The sequence below is a fragment of the Mastigoproctus giganteus genome, chromosome 2 (assembly GCF_048544385.1).
Source record: "Mastigoproctus giganteus isolate SK-2022 chromosome 2, ASM4854438v1, whole genome shotgun sequence".
NCBI classification, from domain to species: domain Eukaryota; kingdom Metazoa; phylum Arthropoda; class Arachnida; order Uropygi; family Thelyphonidae; genus Mastigoproctus; species Mastigoproctus giganteus.
Genome location: NC_143576.1, coordinates 226,216,468 through 226,238,214, shown reverse-complemented (window position 1 = coordinate 226,238,214; position 21,747 = coordinate 226,216,468). Strand labels below are relative to the sequence as shown.

The 21,747-nt window shown below is 35.8% G+C and overlaps 1 protein-coding gene across 1 annotated transcript in view; it reads left to right on the top strand.

Annotated features, from left to right (window-relative positions):
* Positions 1-21,747, top strand: part of LOC150090189 (acetoacetyl-CoA synthetase-like) — a 132,076-nt gene that overhangs the window by 95,367 nt on the left and 14,962 nt on the right. Inside the window, exons 11-15 of the mRNA XM_090369006.1 lie at positions 1,681-1,870; positions 5,940-6,065; positions 8,146-8,259; positions 10,239-10,364; positions 18,024-18,093. Of these exons, the coding sequence (XP_090225132.1) occupies positions 1,681-1,870; positions 5,940-6,065; positions 8,146-8,259; positions 10,239-10,364; positions 18,024-18,093 (626 nt within the window). The remainder of the gene's footprint in view (positions 1-1,680; positions 1,871-5,939; positions 6,066-8,145; positions 8,260-10,238; positions 10,365-18,023; positions 18,094-21,747) is intronic.

The following is a 21,747-nucleotide window of genomic DNA, read 5'->3' as shown; positions in this document are numbered from 1 at the left end:
TATGGTGAAATGTGTTACCTCTTTGCTGAAATCTTCAGTCGTATAAAAAATTTCAGAATCTCTTTATTCCTTTTTTTTTTTTTTTTTAAGCTTCGTAAACTTGTTACTCCATGCAAATCACGTTAGTTGCAATTTGTGCGTTCAGTTAAAAAATGCTTATGCATGCTATTGAAATTTATAAAGAAAAGAGAAGATTGTCTTGGAAACAAATAAAAACCGAAGAATGGATTTTATTTTTAAATAAAATTTCAAGATTACCCAAGTCTGTTAATGGTAAGTGTCCAGTTAATGTTTTGTAGTATTTTTAATTTGCTTATTATTATTACTGTCTATGTCTACATGTCTTATAACCAAGGCAATTTAATGTAACTTTAAGAAGCAGCATCCCCATACATCAGAGTCACGAGCTGCCACTGTTTTTCGCTACTTTTTCTTATAATTGCTGCTATTTTTTTTTAATAATTATCAATTAGCTGAGAATAATAATTATCAATTATTATTAGCCTGCTACCTTTTTTTTTATAATTATCTGTAATGACAATTTTACTAATTTTAATATGTTGTTTTTCCCAATGGAAGCAAACATTATTACATTTTTGTTTCATTTTATTTTTGGCATGCAGATCAGGTAAGGTTTGCCATAACTGTCCTAAAAAGAGGAAATATGACTCTCCTATTAAGTTTGTTCAACCCTTTTTATGGCCTTAAACACCTTGTGGTGCTATTAATACCATCAATTATCTGAAAATACAATAGAACACAATATTTCTTACACTTAAAAATGATCATAATTTTGAAATAATAACATGGAATCAAGATGGTTCTCAACTGAATTTCAGAAGAAATGTTTATGCATTCTTAAACAATGACTTCTGAAGATGGATACAACATTGTGGGCAGTTGCATGTCTTTCTCAGTCATTAGACATAACCCCATGTGATTATTCATAATTAAATTTAGAGGTTTCTAGCTAGCCTATATTTGATTATAATTAAGTATGGCACTGCCAGAAACCTCAGAGGATTTTGATCACATGAAGCCTCTGATATGCCAAGAGTTGGAGACATTGAATGATAACAAGGAACTGTACTTTCATATGATGCTCATTGATTCAGAGCAGCAGCTTCTGTATTGAATATGATGGTCGATACTCAGAATGATTTCTCTAATAACTGGTGAATATTATTCTTCATAAACTTATCTTGCTTTTTGCATATAAACAGTACTCAGATTAGAAATAAATAACCACTGGAATGCATTTATAAAACCAGAATAACTTGCTGTAGTCTTGATTAATGAATTAGTGGAATAACATTCTGATACAATCCAACCATTGTCTATAGGCTATTTATGGCTTGCTCTAGCTGAACATTTCCATATAACCATTGTTTGTAAATTTGTTGAATGCTGCTCTTGTAGGGTATGTTTGTTTGATAACTTTATTGCTTCATAATATAGCATCAAAATTAAGTTAGATTTCATAAATTTCAGTATTACATGATATTACTGACTATAACAGTGTGCAATAAGTTTTTTTTTGTTTCATTTGTTGCAAGACATCCTGCTCAGGATAGCTACTGCTTTTTTTTTTATAGTATGATTATCATTATATTCAGTATTACCATTACTTTCAGATTTAATTTTACGTATGACAGTAATAAACATAAACTTCATTTTAAGGTAGGTTGGGCTGGTTGGAATTTTTTAGTGATGTCTCTTGCATCTGGATGCAGTATTGTTCTCTATAATGGAACTGCTTTCCGTCCTCGTACTACCACTCTTTGGGATTTAGTCGATCGGTGTGGTGTTAGTGTATTATTTCTATATCCGTGGTATCTGGATAAATATGAAGCTGAAGGAATAAAACCAAGTATGTTTTATCTGTTTATGTAAACTTTTAAGTAATATACCGTACATGTTTTATATAATATACAATAGATGTTTTTTTTTTCTCTTTTTTTTTTCTCTTTTTTTTTATTAATACCCAGAGAATACTATTTCTCAAAGTAATCTTGATTGTATAAAGGCTGTCATAGTATTGTCTCACCTTTTAAATAAATGGCAAAATATCTTTTTTGGCCATGCCGCTTGTTTAAAAGTAGTGTAGTACTCAGTCAGTTCTCATCACAAAGGTGGACTTTGTTCTGCTCCAAGACATAAGAAAACAGCAATTTCCCATGCACTTTAAACTCTGCAGACAAAAAAAAAAAAAAAAAAACACATATGAGTGGTGATTAACTTGCTCCATCTTAAGTTGTTTTCTTGAAATAATTAGTTTCAAGTTTTTTTGAAATATATATTATGCACTTGCATAGCTCTGATGAACATACACAAAATCAGAGGTCACTCGTAATAGTACATTTTTCATTGCAGGTGAGAAACTGACTAAAGGGTGCATTTTTCATTGCAGGTGAGAAACTGACTAATATCTCTGCAATAAATGGAGAAAACTGAGGTAGGAGCTGTTATCAAATATTTTGAGAAAAATAACTGCACTGCAACTGATATCCACTCTATTCACTAGATGTGGCACTCAAAAACTTTCATCTATTCCCAAATCTAAAGAAATACCTTTGCGGTAGGAAATTTGCAGATGATTCTGCTGTAGATATCTGGTTGGATAGCCAAACACAAGAATTTTTGGCAGTAATTAAAGCCTTGGAACATCATCAGGAGAAGTGTATTAGTGTTTTAGGAGACTATGTTGAAAAATAAAAATAGTTTTGTTGTTGTCCTGTTATTATTGCTACCTCTGAGAGGTAGAGCAACTTGATTGCCCCTAATAAATGTATAAGTTCCTTTAATTTTATTAAAATTCAGAATAAAAATTTTTAGAATAAATTCTAGAAAGTATTAAAAAATTCTTATATAAGTGGTATTGCTGTAATAAAATAAAAAATACAGTGGTGGACAAAAAAACTGCATCACTTGTGAATTTTGCAAATAATATGTTTTGCGCTGCATTGTGGGTTGCAGAAATGTTTTAAATACATTTGTTAGATGGGATATACATCGATGAGCCAAAAAATTATAACTACCTACCTAATATGGTGTTGGTCCTCCATGTGCAGCCAAAACAGCTCATACCCGGTGAAACATAGACGCTACAAGATTTCTAAATGTGTCTTGTGGTATCTGGTACCAACACATAACTAACAGATCCTTTAACTCCTGTAAGGTCCGTGGTTGAGATGCTGCAGATTGGAGTTGCTGTTCCAACACAAACCACAGATGCTCAATGGTATTGATGTCTGGAGAATTTGGAGGCCAGGGCAATACCTGGACGTCTTCTTCATGTTCCGCAAACCAGTCTCGAACAATCCGGGCAGTGTGGCATAGCGCATTATCCTGCTGAAAGACCACTGCCAGAGGGAAAGACTTACCACGAAAGGGTGTACCTGGTGAGCAATGTTTAGGTAGGTGGTAGACATCAGAGTGCCCAACACATGGATGGCTGGACCCAGGATATCCTAGCAGAACATCGCCCAAATGATACTGCTGCCACTGGCTTGTTTTCATCCCACACTGCATCCAGGCGCCATCACTTCCCCAGGTAAACGATGCACATGTACCCAGCCGTCCACATGATGCAACAGGAAATGTGATTCATCAGACCAGATGGCCTTCTTTCAATCACTCAAGGTCCAGTTTCGATGCTAATGTGCCCATTGTAGGTGCTGTCACTGGTGAACCATAGTTAGCATGGACGCTCAAAGTGGCCTGTGGCTACGCAGCCCCATTTTCAGCAGGGTTCAATGTACTGTATGTTGTGACACATTACTCCCATCACCAGCATTCCAATTACTGGTGAGTTGTGCCACAGTTGCCCTTCTGTTGCCGCATACCATCCGGGAGAGCCTTCACTCACCTTGAGCATTGATGAGCCATGGTTGTCCAAAACCTCACCGGCAGTTTGCAGGTTTTCCTTCCTCGGACCATTTTCGGTAGGTACTAACCACAGCTGACTGTGAGCATCCCACCAGCCATGCCGTTTCAGATATGCTCTGACCCAGTCCTCTGGCCATTACAATTTGGCCTTTGTCAAACTCACTTAAGTCCGCTGCCTTTCCTTTCTGAAGAATAAAAGTAACACTGATTAACGGAGCTCAGTATCAGTTGTTTTGTATACCATGTCCCGACCCGTACACAAGACATAGTGCACCTGCAGTTGCTTCGATTTGCATAATGACCCACTGGTCATAATGTTTTGGCTCATCGGTGTATATCTCTGTGAATGAAATCCAATAAAAAGACCACCTGATATACTTAATTGCCATAAATATCTTCCCAAAGGGTAAAATGCATAATTCATGAGATTTCATGAATTATGAAATTCATGAAATCTCATGAATTCTTGAAATTCATGAGATTTCATGAATTTCAAGATTTCATGAGAAATCTTGCAAATGGCAATTATGACAACCAAACATACATTTTTATTGCATTTACATGTACAAACTGAAATGACAAGTTAACGTAATAGTGTTATGTACTGTAAATCAGCAAAATAAGTCCTCAATATTTTGTTGTTCCTCCTCGAACTGCAATTACAGCCTAGCAACAATCTGGATATAGATTTAATCAACTTCTGGATATATGGTTGCCTAATTTCATGGTACCACACCCTTACAATGCTCTCCTGCAGCTGAATCTTACTTTTTGGCTTCTTCTGAGCAATTTTAGATGACATTATATACCAGCAATTTTCAATAGGGTTCAATTGCCGGCCCAGTCCAACACTATAATGCCAGCATTTCTGATGTATGACTGCACCTTAAAGGAGAAAAACAAGGGAAAACATTGCTATAAGTATATTTTAAGTCTTGTGAGACAAGACTTAAAACTTAACCAATTTTGCTGTGTGGCAAGGTGCTGAGTCCTGTTGATAAATGCGGTTTTGGACATCTGTGTGGTGATCCGTAATAATGGGTTTCAGGCACTCCTCCAAGATTGCAGTGTAGATTTCTGCATTCATTGTTCTATTAATAAACTTAATTTGCCCCACCCCTTTGCTTATTAGGGAACTACAGTTGGTGTTATGTAGTCAGGATGGTATGCCTCCAATTTTCGTCTTCCGACATATTGCTTCCCATCTGAGCTATGCAGGTTCAATTTTGATTTGTCCGAAAAGATGACAGTGTCCCATTGCTCTTTTGTCCATGAAGCATGCGTTTTAGCCCAAGCAGGTTGCTTCTTCCTCATTTGTTGGGTCAACAAAGGCTTCTTCTTGGGCCGATAGGCATGCAGACCACATCCTGAAAGCCAACACCAGAGGCCATCTCAAAGTCCAGTTTTAGATTATGAAGGCATAGCCGTTTCAGATATCAATCTTGGGAAGGCGTAGTCACTCTCTTACTGCCTGATCCAGGTCTTCTCTTCTCTCTTCACTGGTTTTACGCTTTAATTTCAGCACCTGGGATATTGTTGACTGGTGGCAGCCTATTTTATCAGTGATAGCATGCATATAAAGCCCTTCCTGGGACAGAGCAACAGCTACACTTTTTTTTTCTTGGTGTCAACTGAACATATGAAGCCATGCTTACACCTCTGCAAAACAGGATACTAATGAGCGTGTATACCCTTCCAATACCATATTTATAGAAATGGCTGATGCAATACCTTGCAATTACTGTCTGATGCAATAGAAGCATTATCTAATGCAATACCTTTGCTTTTCGACAAACAAAATGACTAATCAAACAATATCTTATACGTTTCACTACAAATGTTACTTTTTTTTTAAGGTGATGCAGTTTTTTTGTCTGCCACTGTATATTCCTTGTGTACCTTGCACTTTGCTAATAATGGAAGCAATGAGGTTGATTAAAGTATTATTAGTATGATTATGTGTAAAAAAAAGTATGCCTTATTTTTTTATGTTTTTTTATGATTAATGGTAATCAGCAGCCAAGTTCAACTACCATTACTTATTATTACAGAGGAGAGCCATTCCCTTAAAGCATTGCGATTTGTACTGGCTGGTGGCTCTGTTGTCAAGACAAACAATTGGGAGTATATAAATTCTCATGTCTTAAAACCTGGTATGCATTTTTCTTCTGGTTATGGTAAGTATTTGAAATTTTATTTTATTGTATATATATATATATATATATATACAGTCGATTCCGGTTATTTGGGACACATCGGGACTGTGCATTTTGGCCCGATTAAGCGGCTGCCTCAATTATCCGAAGTTTCACGTAAATAGTTAAAAATACAATTTACCCCCCCCTTTACAATTAGTTCACTGTACAATCAAATCACGTTACGACAAACTCAAAATAGTAAAGTACCGTTCACTATACGATGTGCAGTAAGCGCCGGTCATTATGATCACGTTTGTGAGTTGAATTTTAATTCAATTAAACAGCAATTCTAATTAGCGAAAATTGGAGGAATATTATCCACAGGCTATAAAAGTAAAGATATATTAAGCACAAATTTACCCTTTATTACCTTACCAATTAAAAAATTAAATGATACGTGAAAATCGGAAGAATATACGTGATAATCGGAATAATTAATACGTACTGTAATATTTACATACTAACTAAACTAGTTGACATTTCTGTTCACTGACATTTGTTGGTGGGGGCTGAAATTTAAAACAGTAAAAAGATAAGCAATCAATAACAAAGAACACACAAATTGCAAGTAACACAACACGCGCAAATGAGAACAGAGTAACAAATTAGGAAGCTTTAAAAATAGGAATGAAGAGAAAATTCTGAAAATTATTTTTTTTATATGATTGAAGATTCCATGGAAGTGTAAACACATTTTACCATAATAACCCACAGAATTCCAGCTGCCGGTATTATCGCAAATTCAATAAGATCGTGTTTACTGTCCGTTTATGATAGATTGCACTAACAGAAAAGCCCAATAAACAGGTGACTGCTAATTGTTTTTATTGTTTTATGGTTGTGACCTCCAGAAATCCTACCGAACTACGTGGCACGGTCGGAGACAATCGTAGGGTAATCTCCAGTGCTGAGGTCTCCTGCCCCGATTAAACGGCATTTTGTCCCAATTAAGCGAAGTAAACCCTGGCTATTTTCTCGATTGGTTTTTGTTTTTTAAGATTTGCCCCAAATAAACGGCTGCCCCGATTAACCGGTGGCCCAAATAACCGGAATCCACTGTACAAGAAAATGTATAACCAAAACTAATACAGTACTAGAAATTGAAATTCTGCCCTTTATGTCGAAACAAAGAATATATTCACAATTTAGAACAGTGCCTCCATAGCCAGGTGGGAAGGAGCAGCAGTGCATAGCACATGCTTCTTGATTACACCGGGGTTCGAGCCCGTCACCACCAAATACAGAGGATGCGGAAAGGTCAGGGAATGACCACCGCATATCCCGGAGCAATATGGCCTTAGTTGCTAATGCTCCTAAAAAAAAAAAAAAAAAACAAACAATTTAGAACTGTTGCATATGCTTAAATAAATTGATTTTAATTTAAAATAATATAGCCTTACATATTGAAAGCTATTTTAATTTCTCGTTGGAGGTGGTTGATAAAGCTAAATGAGTCAGCAGTTAAACTGACATGGTTCTTTTGCCCATAACAGACTAAAATTCTGAACAAAGGGCAGCATGGCACATGCATCTTTCAGTACAGTCAAATGTGAAGTTCTTCCTGCTGATCATCTTGGAATGTGACTGTGTTGTAAAATTCAAGCCACTGATATGGATGGATGGGCCACTCGACCCCAGGGGCTCACATTTGATGAGTATGGGCTTGGCACACCCAGGGTCCTGAGCTGGATATCATCATTCTTCTTTTTTTTGATGATTCCCTTGTACTTTTGACTCTCTCTCTCTCTCTCTGTCAGGGTGATTCAGAAATTTTTTTTTGGCTGGTGCAGCATAAGCCTCAGGCTTCCTTGCACCATATGGCTAATAATAATAATAATAATCTCCCAGTCAGTATTTTCCTTTTGTATTTGACTTTGATGAGGATGACAGGCCTAGTGCTATTGCAATGTAAAACACATTTTACACTACAATTTATTTTGTTTATTTATCATACCTCATTCTCTTCAGTAAAGTTAAAATCTTAGAATTACCTTGAATCACCTTTTTTGTGTGTAGTTTCAGTAGTACTAATAATCTGATTTTTATTTTTAAAATTTAGGAGCAACTGATATAATGTGCTCTTGTAGTGGTTTAAATCCTCATGCACCAGTTTATTTTGGTGAATTACAGGTTGCTAGTTGTGGCTTTTCTGTAGAATGCTGGAATGAAAATGGTAAGTTTTTGGTTTATGGCTGTGACTAGGTATGAGTATTCCTTTCATTATTTCATTGAACTTTTTTCTTTTTTAATATAATTTCTCAGAGAACACTATTTTTCCAAATTGTGCACACCACTGAGTTTAACAAATGAAACTTGTAGTTGGCATGACCTTTTTTTTTTTTTTTTATTCTTTAATCTCAATTTTTCAGATTACTTTAATCTCCTATTCTCACTCTCAGAGATTTTACATAAATCATTAGTTAGCCTAATGATTTATGTAAGAACTGTGAGAGTGAGAATGTAAAATGATACAAAAACTTTAAAGGTTTGTATATATTTTAAATATTGATATTGGAATTGCCATCATACTAAATTTTAATATCAAATAAAAACAACTGGCTTGGAAAATAAATGTGCACATGTGCTTTTTAAACAAAAGGAAAAATGTATTTATAAAGCTAGATTAATTTACTTTAAATCATTCCTTAACTAGCCAAAAACCATGTAGGAGAGAGAGAGAGAGAGAGAGAGAGAGAGAGAGAGAGAGAGAGAGAGAGAGAGAGAGAGAATGATGTCATGTATATTTGTCATGTCAAATGTGTAAAATTAGCTTGTATTGCAAACTTTATGTGCTATAAATTTCATAGTTGTGATATTTCTACTGGAATGTGCTTATTCTGTATGTTTCCAGAAAATCGTAAAATATCTAATCTGTAAAAGTTTATGTGATGGCACAGAGGATCTCATTAAAATTTTTTTTAGATCTCATTAGATACTTTTCTTTGAAATTTTTTTTTCTGATCTGTACAATGCATTTTTTGCAGTAGCTTTAAAATATTATGATTATGATGGCAGTAGTTTTTTTTATTTTGTGATCTAAACTTTTATAAAGTTCAATGAAATATTAAACTTTACTGATGATAAAAGTTTATCATTTCACTGTCAGCAGAAGCACTCACAAATCCTTCATGGTTTTTATGTTTTCCTCACCCAACACCCCACAAGTTATCCCCATTATTGCAGGAAGTGGTGGGCATCACTGGTGCACATACAATAGGTAGGCATAAGTCCGAAGAATTTTGCCTAGCTCTTTTCCCCAACTTTTTATGTTTATGTAAAAGGGAGCTTGCTAGTGAGATTTTGCCATGGCAGTTCTGCTCTTAACTATACCACTCTCTGTGGCAGTGTTCAGCTGCTTCAGATGTGGAGGTGGCAGTATGCCTTCGCATGGATGGGGAGAGCATGTGGGTAAGCTGAACCTTGTGGAGGGGACATTGCAAATTCTTCTGCATCCAATTGTTTTAGAACTTCTAATTACACTGCTAAAGAGATTCCTTTCAATAATTTTCCCACTAGTATATATGTAACTGTAATTACTGGCCATTTTCTACACATAGTAAGTTTGGAGTAATTTGGATGCAATTTGTATACTGCTACTATTACACTGTGTATAACAAACTGATTGAGAATTGGAGCATGATTACTCCATAAGTACCACTGCATAGTAGCACAGTCATTCAATGTACTTTGTTCTAAATGTACTGATAACATATTAAAAATAGTGGTATAAATGTTATCTACTTATGGTGGTGTATCCCATGGTCATGGTGGCCAGGATATTGTGCCATAACCAATGTTTCTTTTAGATATTTTATCCCAGCCTACTGTTATTCCACTATTTTGTCTTCTGTCATATATCCTGTCTCTATACACAAAAATATAATATTAATGTTATGGTTATATTGTTATCACAGCAATCATAGAGTTAAATTGTTTCAGCAGATCCTACTCCATAATAAGTATTTTTAATATCTTTATACTATCCATTTACATATAATTCCAGTTATTTAATTATGTGTACATGTATGTACACACAAACATACACATAATTTTGTTCAAAGACTACTACAGAGTAATTTTATTCTATTAGCTTTTCTATATAAAGAATAAAAAGATTTTTAATCATTCTAATTTCCCATTTTCCTATAATAGGTAAGCCAGTTACAGGAGAAAGAGGTGAATTAGTATTTACAGTGCCTTTTCCATCAATGCCCTTATATTTTTGGGGTGATCCTGACAGGAAAAAATTGAAAGAAACATATTTTTCTAAATTCCCAGGTAGGACTTTTTTATGTAGCGCATTTCATTTATTATTTATTTTATTTTGTGAGTCAGTTTTCTATTTTCTATGATGTATTGATTTTATACGTATGTATGTATGTTATCTAAGCTTAAAATACTCTGTTGTAGCAGCTCTATTAATTAATAATTTTTCTGGCAGCCATGCAGATCCATTTATTTTATTTCAATAATTACAAACAAGTTCACCTTTTCAGAAATGCCTATGTACACTGATGATTAGAACTCTTCTGTTAAACTTGAAGAGCATGTTAATTGATTGGGAATAGCTTAGCAGATTTGCAGTGCTACATTGAAGAAAGGTCTCATATTTACATTTAAGGTGGTTCCCATCCATTTTTTCAGGGGAGGGCTCTGATTTTTCATTACTCCACTAATAATCAGCAAAAATGTGAGATGGTTCTCTGAATATCAGCCTTAAAATAACTTTTTTCTGAGTTGAAGCTTCTTGAAATTTTGCTAGTCTAAAGTATATCAGTACACAGGATGAGAAATAAAGGTAATAACTTACACAATCAGCACACACACACACACACAGACCCATGAAAATCTCATTTTATTCATTCAACCTTTGTCACATCGTTAATATTACATTGCCATTGCATTTTAATCATTTAATGATTAAAAATTTGAAATTTTATCTATCTTCTTAAATATAGATAAATATTTTTACTTCGCATAGTTTTTGAACTCATTTTTGTGGTTTTCACAAAGTAATTGATTCACGCCTTCCATTGCAACAGTTTGAAAAGTCAAAGAGTGGCAGGGCACCACTAATGGTACAAAGTTTAAAATTTCACAATGTAACGTTTGTTTACAGTTTAAGGTTACTTTCTCTCTCTCTCCCTCTCCCTCCTTCTCCCCCACTAGCATTATAAATACCTGCAGTCTTACACAAGTTGTTTGGCGCACTATGGCCATAGTTGCTGATGTGCCCAATAAATCCCGAAACAAACAAACAAACAAACACAAGTTGTTTTTGAAAAATTTATCATTCTTGAATAAGAAAGATGAGAATGTGAAACATGATATTCACTCAGAATGTCTACTACTCTTTGGGTAGTAACATGTGTAATTTTCAAATTACACATTAGCATCAGTAAAGGCACATGATGCAAGAAAGCAAGCTTATACAGCATCAGCAAAAAAAAAAAAAAAAAAAAAAAACCCTTCCCATTTCACTGATCCATTCATTCCAAATGTTTGTCTAATTCTGCCTTGAATTTATTTACGCTATCAACTTCCACAACTTCCAACAGACAAAAGTTTGTTCCAGCAATCGACTACCTGCTGGTTAAAGGCAAACTTCCGCACATCTATTCTGTAACTGTCTTTCCTCAGTTTGAATCTATGTCCCCTCAGGTTTGTAATCTGAGCAAGAGGAAGAATTTCATCAGCATTGAGCCTGCTCAATCCATTCAAGGCCTTATACACCTCGATTATATCACTTCGCAGGTGCCTAGTCTCCAGAATCTGCAATTTGCAGAACTTAAGCCTTTCTTGGTAAGAGCACCCCCTTTGTTCCCCTCAGCAATCTTGTTGCCCTTCTCTGTACTCATTCTAGCAACTTTACATCCTTCTTAAAATGAGGCTTCCAGACCTATACGCAATACTCAAGGTGTGGCCTCACCATTGACTTATACAAGGGGATAATCACCTCCCTTATTCCTGCTCGCAAAATTCCTGTATATCATTGGCAAGACTCCATAACCTACTCTGGCAGCCTGTCTGAACTGCTCAGAAAACTTCATATCTGACTGCACAATTATCCCCAGGTTTCTTTCATACTCCACTACCCTGATTGTAACACCACATAGTTGATACATTTCTCTAGGGGTACTGCTACCCGTATGCAGTACTTTGCATTTGTCAATGTTAAACTTCAGTTGGCACTTCTCAGCCCATCTACCCAACTTTCCCAGATCCTGTTGCAGCAGCATACTGTCATTACTGTTATTAACAACCCTGCCAACCTTTGTATCATCTGCAAACCTTGACATGCAGCTTGATATACATTCATCAATATCATTGATAAATATACAAAACAACAATAGATACAACACCGAACCCTGGGGAAACTCTACTAATAACATTTGTCCACAAAGAGTAGTGTCCATTGATTACAACTCTCTGTCTTCTCCCACTCACCCATCCTTTTATCCATTGTAGCAACTTGCCCTTGATGCCATACTGCTCCAATTTGTACAGTAGCCTTCCATGTGCGGTATCAAAAGCTTCCCTGAAATCCAAGTATTATGATATCAAAATTATTTTTTGCAAATCATAGTATCCAATCAAACTGGTCAGACAAGACTTCCCCTGTGACAAACCCATGCTGTAATAATTCAGACTAACTAACAGATAATTAAATATTGTCAAACTAACAGGTCTGTAATTACTCGTGTCACCCTTAGATCCCCTTTTGTGAATTGGAGATACATTTGCACATCTCCTAACAGATAATTAAATATTGTCAAACTAACAGGTCTGTAATTACTCGTGTCACCCTTAGATCCCCTTTTGTGAATTGGAGATACATTTGCACATCTCCAGTAACTCACATGCTTCACAACATGGCAAATTTAAATAAATCTGAAAATGGAAGTAACTGATTGTAGAAAATATATACAGGGTGTCTCAAAGATATTGGTACAAACGTTTAGGGGAGGTAGGTAACATCTAAAGGAATGTGAATCGCATAGGAACCCATAACCGGAAACGTTAGCAGAGGTACAAGAAGCCTCCGCTGACGTGGGAAAGTAGTAGCAGAGGCACAAGAAGCAGAAATTACACAAGACAGTAATTAGTGGCAAACATTTATTTGACATAATATTAACAATGGAGTACAAGATGGATGCATTTCATGATGTTACAGCAGATGCTCGAAGGTTCCACCACGAGACGAGATGCATTGGCAGACACGGTCGAACACACCTGGAGTTTCTTTGACGGTAGCAGCAACGCAGACAAGCCTTGCCACGAGATCCATTTCCGTCTCCACAGGCGATTCATACACGATAGATTTGAGGGGCCCCCCCACAGAAAGAAATCAAGGCTTGATAAATCAGGTGAGCGTGGGGGCGAGGCAACGGATCGACAGGTATGGGCCGACTAAGCAGTCACCGACCATACCTGCCCACACATTTATTGTGAAGTGATGTTGTGCCGCATGGGGGTGCACACCGTGTGGGCCCTCTGCTAATCCATACACTAGGTGCATGTCTGCCAGCTAACAGTTTGTATACTGATGCATGCTCTTCATGCGCAACTACTGCTTGAATGAGTAAACCAGAAATTTTCCCTCTCACAAACTGATGAACAGCACTGTGTACCAACTTACAGTGACGTTTCCGATCATGGGTTCCTATGCGATTCACATTCCTTTAGATGTTACCTACCTCCCCTAAACATTTGTACCAATATTGTTGAGACAACCTGTATACATGTTTTTTATCTTTTTGGAGATGTCATTTATTTGAAATTAGAGCAATTCCATTGCAACTCATGAAGGCAAAGTTTCTTCTACTGTTCCCTTAAAAAAAAGAGTAGAATTAGAAAGTAGAACTGTTTTGTGTGTTCTATGGATATGAAGTCGTACATGAGGTGTTTTTGAAAAGTTCTTTTGAAAGATTTATTATTATTTTTGAATGGTAAACACATAAACAGAGTTGGCAGCATTCAAATTTTTGCATGCTTCATGGCATCCCAAATTTCAAATAAATTTTGAAAATGGAAGGAAATAATAGTATCTAATATATTATTTTTTTAAATTTTTAAAAACTATTTATACACATAATAAGTAGACATACACCAATTTTGTTGTTCTTTGGTTTTTAGAAGCATTAGCAACTGAGGCTATATTGCTCCGATACACCAATGAGCCAAAACATTATGACCAGCGAGTCATGCAAATCGAAGCAATTGCAGGTGAACTACAGCGTGTGCTTGGGTCAGGACATGGTATAAAAAACACCTGATACTAAGCTCCGTTATTCAGTTTTACTCTTGTTCTTCAGATGGGAAAGGCAGCAAACTTAAGCGAGTTTGACAAAGGCCAAATTGTAATGGCCAGACGACTGGGTCAGAGCATATCCGAAATGGCACAGCAGATGGGGTACTCATGGTCAGCCATGGTTAGTACCTACCGAAAGTGGTCTGAGGAGAAAAAACCCATGAACTGCTGGTGAGGTGTTGGACGACCACAGCTCATCGATGCTCGAGGTGAGCGAAGGCTCTCCCAGATGGTATGTGGCAACAGAAGGGTGACTGTGGTGCAGCTCACCAGTAATTGGAATGCTGGTGATAGGAGTAATGTGCCACAACACACAGTACATCAAACCCTGCTGAAAATGGGACTGCATAGTTGCAGGCTGCTCAGAGTGCCCATGCTAACCACAGTTCACCGGTGACAGCAGCTACAATGGGCATATGAGCATCAAAACTGGACCTTGAATAATTGGAAGAAGGTCATTTGGTCTGATGAATCACATTTCTTGTTGCACCATGTGGATGGCCAAGTATGCGTGCATCGTTTACCTGGGGAAGCGATGGTGCCTGGATGCACTGTGGGACGAAAACAAGCCGGTGGCGGCAGTGTCATGCTTTGGGCGATGTTCTGATGGGATACCCTAGGTCTAGTCATCCATGTGCCAGGCACTCTGGTGTCTACCACCTACATAAACATCATTGCTGACCAGGTACACCCTTTCATGGCAACGGTCTTTCCCTCTGGCGGTGCCGTCTTTCAACAGGATAATGCGGCATGCCACACCACCCAGATTGTTTGAGACTGGTTCACGGAACATGAGGAAGACTTCCAGGTATTGCCCTGGCCTTCAAATTCCCCAGACATCAATCCCATCGAGCATCTGTGGTTTGTGTTGGAACAGCAACTCCTATCTGTAGTGTCTCAACCACAGACCTTACAGGAGTTAAAGGATCTGCTGGTTACATGTTGGTACCAAATACAAGACACATTTAGAAATCTTGTAGTGTCCATGCCTCACTGGGTACAAGCTGTTTTGGCTGCACGTGGAGGACCAACATCATATTAAGTAGGTGGTCAAATGTTTTGGCTCATCGGTGTAAATGCATGCACACATTTGAAATATTACAGTTAACAGTCTTTTAAAGTGCAAAATTTAAGAGGCTAATAGATACATGTTTATATTTTATCTCTAAAATGCTTTACTCTTTCATTTTCAGCAGAATTTTTGTTTTTTGAAAATAAAAGGAGTGAAAAACACACCTTTTTTAATATCTAATTTTTTTATTAAAAATAAAAAGTTACATTGCGGTCTTTTAAGAAAAATTGAAAAATATAAAATATTGGTAGTGTTCAAGTAGAATTAAAAAAAAAACCTAAAACATTTTCCAGAAAATTACTACCTTTCAGGAGCTTTTTCATTTCCTTTGGTACACCTGGTGACTCCACCACCAGGGTTAAAAGAAATCAACAAGAACTTAATAATCAATCCAATAAAGAAACATCCGAGTGGTAATAAATGTCAACCGGCACTCTGAAGTGAATATTTATTTCATGCTTATCATAGCCTGCCACTAATTTTTTAATGTAGGAATCCACAAATAAGTGCCATGGGGGGATAAATGAGATATGGTGACTGTAGAAAAACAGCAATGTTCATAATACATGTATTCCATTTATCTTTTCTCTGATAAATTTACATTTCTTTTCATAACTGCTGTTACAAAAAGAATTGCAAAGAAATGCAGTCTTGTTTATTTATTTATTGAATATGCACATACCTTATACAGTTGTTATAGTTTTTTTTTTTCCTTTTATCATATTCTTATACAAATAGCAAAAAAGTTTCCTGCTGTAGTTAATTTCATCCCAAATCTATTAATACCAAACTTAACACCAATGCCAGTTATTGCCACTACTGTTTTAGATAAAAGTTTATGGGTGAATATACATGAACATTCAAAATGCTATATATAACTTACATGTCCTTTATAAATATTGTGAATATAGATGGACCTTTTCATTTAGTGTGTGTCAGCACTCTGCATTTATTAAAATAAAACTACAAAAAAGAAATCCGTTTTGGTACGTTCATCCAGTACCAGCCAGCTGAATGTTTTCCACATAAAATTCACTGAATTCGAAAGTAACCAAAAATGTGCTTTTCTTGTTACCATAAGTCAATATGTAGCTTCAATGAGCTCTTGGCACTTCTAGCTGAGAAAATTGTAAAAACGGATACGGCACTGTTTTTTTTTTATTATTACCTTCTTTAAACATAATTCATTTTAATTATGTACAGTTATAGGATATTGGTATTGCTAGATTATCTATGTTTTTTCCCCTTGAATTCTTTTGGTGGGGTGTAGCTTTCGCTCAGAGTCATAAAAATTCTTAAACTACCTTAAAGTTTATGGTGTGTAATTATGGTTTGGAAGGGGGGCATCCTTAGTCACAAGTTCTAAGTCTTAAGATTCTATTGCTGTTCCATGAACAAGATTAGCAACTTGTTGATAATTATAATTAGTATTGGAGAACTCAAAATGGTTTCTGGATCCTCCAGTCTAAACACCAAACATCTTTTAAAGCTTTCACAATAAACTGCCAAATAAACAACATTAATACAAGAACTTTCACCAGATCATATGAAGTCAGGAGGACTGTCTTGTGCTTTTGTGTGTTTTTGCAGCCAACTGCCTAGTTAATACAATGGGCTCACAGAATACCAAATTTCACATTCTCAATGTGTTCGGCTGGTATTGCTCTACTTTCAAACAAATGGTATCACCAAAAGAAGTTGTCATTTATTTAAAAGAGCCCATCTGTTATCTGATGCCAGCAAGTTCTCCTAGCAATGTCTAATCTTTTAAGTAAATGACAGATTAGCCATTTGTTTGAGAATAATGTAGCACCAAGACAGTATCATTTTGTAGCAGTATCATTTAAGTAAATGATAGATTAGCCATTTGTTTGAGAGCAATGTAGTATTAATTTTGAAACAAAGTTTTTGTGAACAATAATATAATTTAAATTGCCTAATGAATTGCATTTAAATACTAGTGCTAGTATGCAGCAAACTGTACAACTAGTGCTGCATACACTATTTATACTCTAGCACAGTGGTTTTCAACCGGGGTCCCGCATAAATTGGGTTCAAGTTACTTAAACTTATTTTTTTTAAATTTATATATTTATTTCATTATATAAAGGTGTATGGTATCTTTTTAATTTTGTGGTGATCTATAATTGATGTTTATTTAGTACCTCTGTATAAAGAATAAAATTATAAGTATATATATATAATTACACAGTATAATTTGTATTATGAATTGTAATTTTATTTATAGCTATATTATTGTAATAACTATTATATAACATTTTTTAAATATTATATACACATACAGAGAATCGGATCTAACAGGAAGAAAATTTAGTAGGGGTGCCACAAAATAAAATAAATTACTTAGGGGTGCCGTTATTAAAAAAAGGTTGAAAACCACTGCTCTAGCAGGTAAATATTCTAGTTACACTCCAGCATGTAAAATGCTGGTGTGGCACAAGTAGTGTTTTAAATGTTCATGTAGGTTTCAACAGAAAGGTTGAATTGGTATTTATTTACTAATTAATTTTTTTTTTTTTTTTTTTTTTTTTAGGAGTCTGGACCCAAGGCGACCATCTAATTATTAATCCCATTACCAAGGGACTAATAATATTGGGCCGCAGGTATAGCATTCATAAAGAGTACAAAAGTTTACAAAAAAACTAGCTTATTTATAATATACAGAATGATCAGTAATTCATATTGATAATTATGATATGTATAGCATGTTACATAAGCAAATTAAATTATAAGGCTTTTAAATTTTATCACAGACTTATTTTTACCACTTCTGGGAAGATTAACTGGAGACGAGACTTTCCTCATAATAAAGTCTTCAGAATATATCCCTGATTTGGAAACTGCTTTATTGAAAGACAGCATTCCTTGGAGAAACATTATTATCATTATGAAAATAATTTCCATTACTCTTAATGAACTTACTCTCTACCCAGTTGTAGAATCATACATTCCCTACCCCCAACCACTGAGATGAAGGATACTGTCCTGTTGCACATGATCTTATCATATTTCTCCTTTCAGAGCTAACTGTTGGCATATGACTACAAAAAATTATTCTATAAATTTTTCTGAATTTTGTGTTAAAATTATTATTTTTGCAGTCTTGTCCAGTCTTAGTTTTTAACAAATTACTTAAAGATGTATGTGTATGTTGGACTGCAGTGATTTATTTTCTCGGTTGCATTCTTTTTTTCATTCTTTTTTTTTTTTTTTCAGTAAACGCATTCTTACATCGCCACTTCTAATATAACAGTATATATTTCAATATTTTAACAGTTACTAGTAGTAGTAACTAGCAGCATTAGCCAAAAAAAAAAAAAAAAAAATCACACCATTCCCTCCAAATGCCTCTGTCCAGTTCCTCCTTAAATTTATTCAACCTATCAACTTCCACAACGACAGATGGAAGTTTGTTCCAGCATTTAACCACCCGCTGGCTAAAGGCAAATTTCCACACATCTATATCTGTCTTTTCTTAATTTGAATTTATGCCCCCTTATGTTCGTAATCTGAACAAGTGGAAGGATCCCATCAGAATTCAGCGTGCTCAACCCATTCAAGGCCTTATACACCTCAATCAGATCACCGTGCAGGTGCCTAATCTCCAGCCACTGCAATTTGCAGAACTTGAGCCTCTCTTGGTAAGAGGATCCCTTCATTCCCCTCACCAATCTTGTTGTCCTTTTCTGTACACGAACAAGCAAATCTACATCCTTCCTAAATGAGGCCTCCAGACCTGTATGCAGTACTCAAGGCGTGGCCTGACCATTGCCTTATACAGAGGGATAATCACTTCCTTTTCCCTGCTAACAAAATTCCTATATATCATTGACAAAACCCCATGACCTGCCCTGGCAGCCTGTCTGCATTGCTCAGAAAACTTCATATCTGCCTGCACAATTACTCCAGGTCTTTTTCATTTTCTACCACCTTAAGTATAGTACCACACAGTTGGTACATTTCTCTGGGGTTACTTCCACCCATATGAAGTACTTTGCATTTGTCGAGGTTAAACTTCAGTTGCCACTTCTTAGCCCATCTGCCCAAATTATCTAGATCCTGTTGCAGTAACACACTTCCATTACTGTCATTAACAACCCTGTCAACCTTTGTATCATCTGCAAACTTCGACATTAAGCCTGATATACCTTCATCAATTTCATTGATAAATATACAAAACAACAGTGGACCCAACACCGAACCCTGTGGGACTCCACTAATAACATTAGTCCATGAAGAGCGGCACCCATTGATTACCACCCTCTGTCTTCTCCCACTTAACCATCATTTTATCCATTGTAGCAACTTACCCTTAATACCATTCTGCTCCAATTTGTACAATAGTCTTCCATGCGCAACAGTGTCAAAAGCTTTCCTGAAATCCAAATATATGATATCAAAATTATTTTTTTCATCCAGTTCCTTTGTAACCACATCATAATATCCTATCAAATTTGTCAGACAAGACTTTCCCTTAACAAACCCATGCTGTATCTGAATTATTGCTGCAGTCTTGTCTAGATGATCCTGCAATGCATCTTTAACCAGTGACTCCATTGTTTTACCCAGAACAGAAGTTAAACTAACTGGTCTGTAATTACTCGTGTCACCCTTCGATCCCCCTTTGTGAATTGGGGATACATTTGCACATCTCCAGTCAGTGGGAACCTCCCCCGAGTCCAAGGATGCTCTCATGATTATGGCTTAGGGTTTGCTTAGTTGCTTTGCCGCCTCCTTTAATATAACTGGATAGATCCCATCCACCCCAGGTGCTTTTCTTATGTTTAACTTCAACAATTTCTCCTCCACTTTGCTTTCAGTTATTACAAAATCATTAAGTATCCTGCTACAATTTGATAACCTTCTGCCATTTTCAAACCTTAATAATTCCTCATGTGTGAATGTAGATTCAAAATACTCATTCAGTTTGTTTGCTATCTGAGCAGGATCATCAACAGTTGAACCATCGATGTCAAGTGGACCAATCAGATTCACCCCTTCCTTTTAGACTTTATATAAGTAAAGAAATCCGTGCTGTTTTTCTTTGCAACCCTTGCCAAAGATTTCTCGTAATCTGCCTTCGCCTGCCTAACCTCCTTTGTGACCTGATTACAGACTAGCTTATATCCACCATAGCCCTCTGAGTCGCTCGACAATTTATATGCATCCCATGCATTTTTCTTCCCTGTTACGAGTCTCATTAGTTCATTTGATAACCATTTAGGCCTAAACCTTGAACAATATTTCCTAATAGGTATGAAACTTTTAGTAGCATCCACTATTAATTCCTTGAATGCTTCCCACTTAGAATTTACTGTTAGTAACATCGTCAGTTTATCCCACTGTACAGAATTTAAAAACTTTCTGAGACCACTGTTCTGTTGTATGAATTTTAAATTTCCATAAATTTAATTAATATACATAGATTTGATAAAGCAGTGCATGGCATAACTGAAAACATTTTAAGAAATACAAAATATACTTGATGTATCTTCCAGATATTGCAAATCATGCAATTCAGTTAAATAAATAATCAAATTTCAAATTACAACAATCATAACAGATAAAAACTGAATGACATTCAGTCTTCCATATGGAAATAGGAAAGTTAGGCAAAATGTTTTATTTTTATGATAGTACCAAATTCTTCCCTTCTTTCTGTCTTATCAGAAAACGTAAGGGGGGGGGGGGTGTAGGAGTTATACTTTGGGGTTTACTCTTTCAGTTCTCAAAAGTGAACTTCCAAGATTGTCAATTTATTTATTTTATTTATTTAGATTTAAACACATTACAAGTGATTCACCCAGTTGCAATGCATGGAGATTGTCAATTTGTTACAGAAAACACACTTTCATGTTGAGGCATTGTTTGCAGAGATCAATTTGCAGTTTGGTACTGAACAGGCAACAAGGAATGGTCTGGTTTCATAATCAGTTTCCTATGTACACTAACAGCATCAATAAGAAAGATATTATATCATATAGAGTAGCTCTATATTCCTATTTACGGTACTTACTTTAAATTTTAACGTAGATAGAGATTTTGTAGGTTATTACTTAGTATCAGTAAGGGTATCCAATCCACGTGTTTTACAAATTTTGCAGAGCCAGCGAACCGGAAGTTTTTTAGCTATAGTTAGCCACTTTATTGACCAATTGTTATATTAAATTATTTTCTGTAAGTAGCTTATAGACCTAGGCATGATCCTTGATTTATTCTGAATTGAGACAGTGAGATTTTGTTAGTTAATTAATATT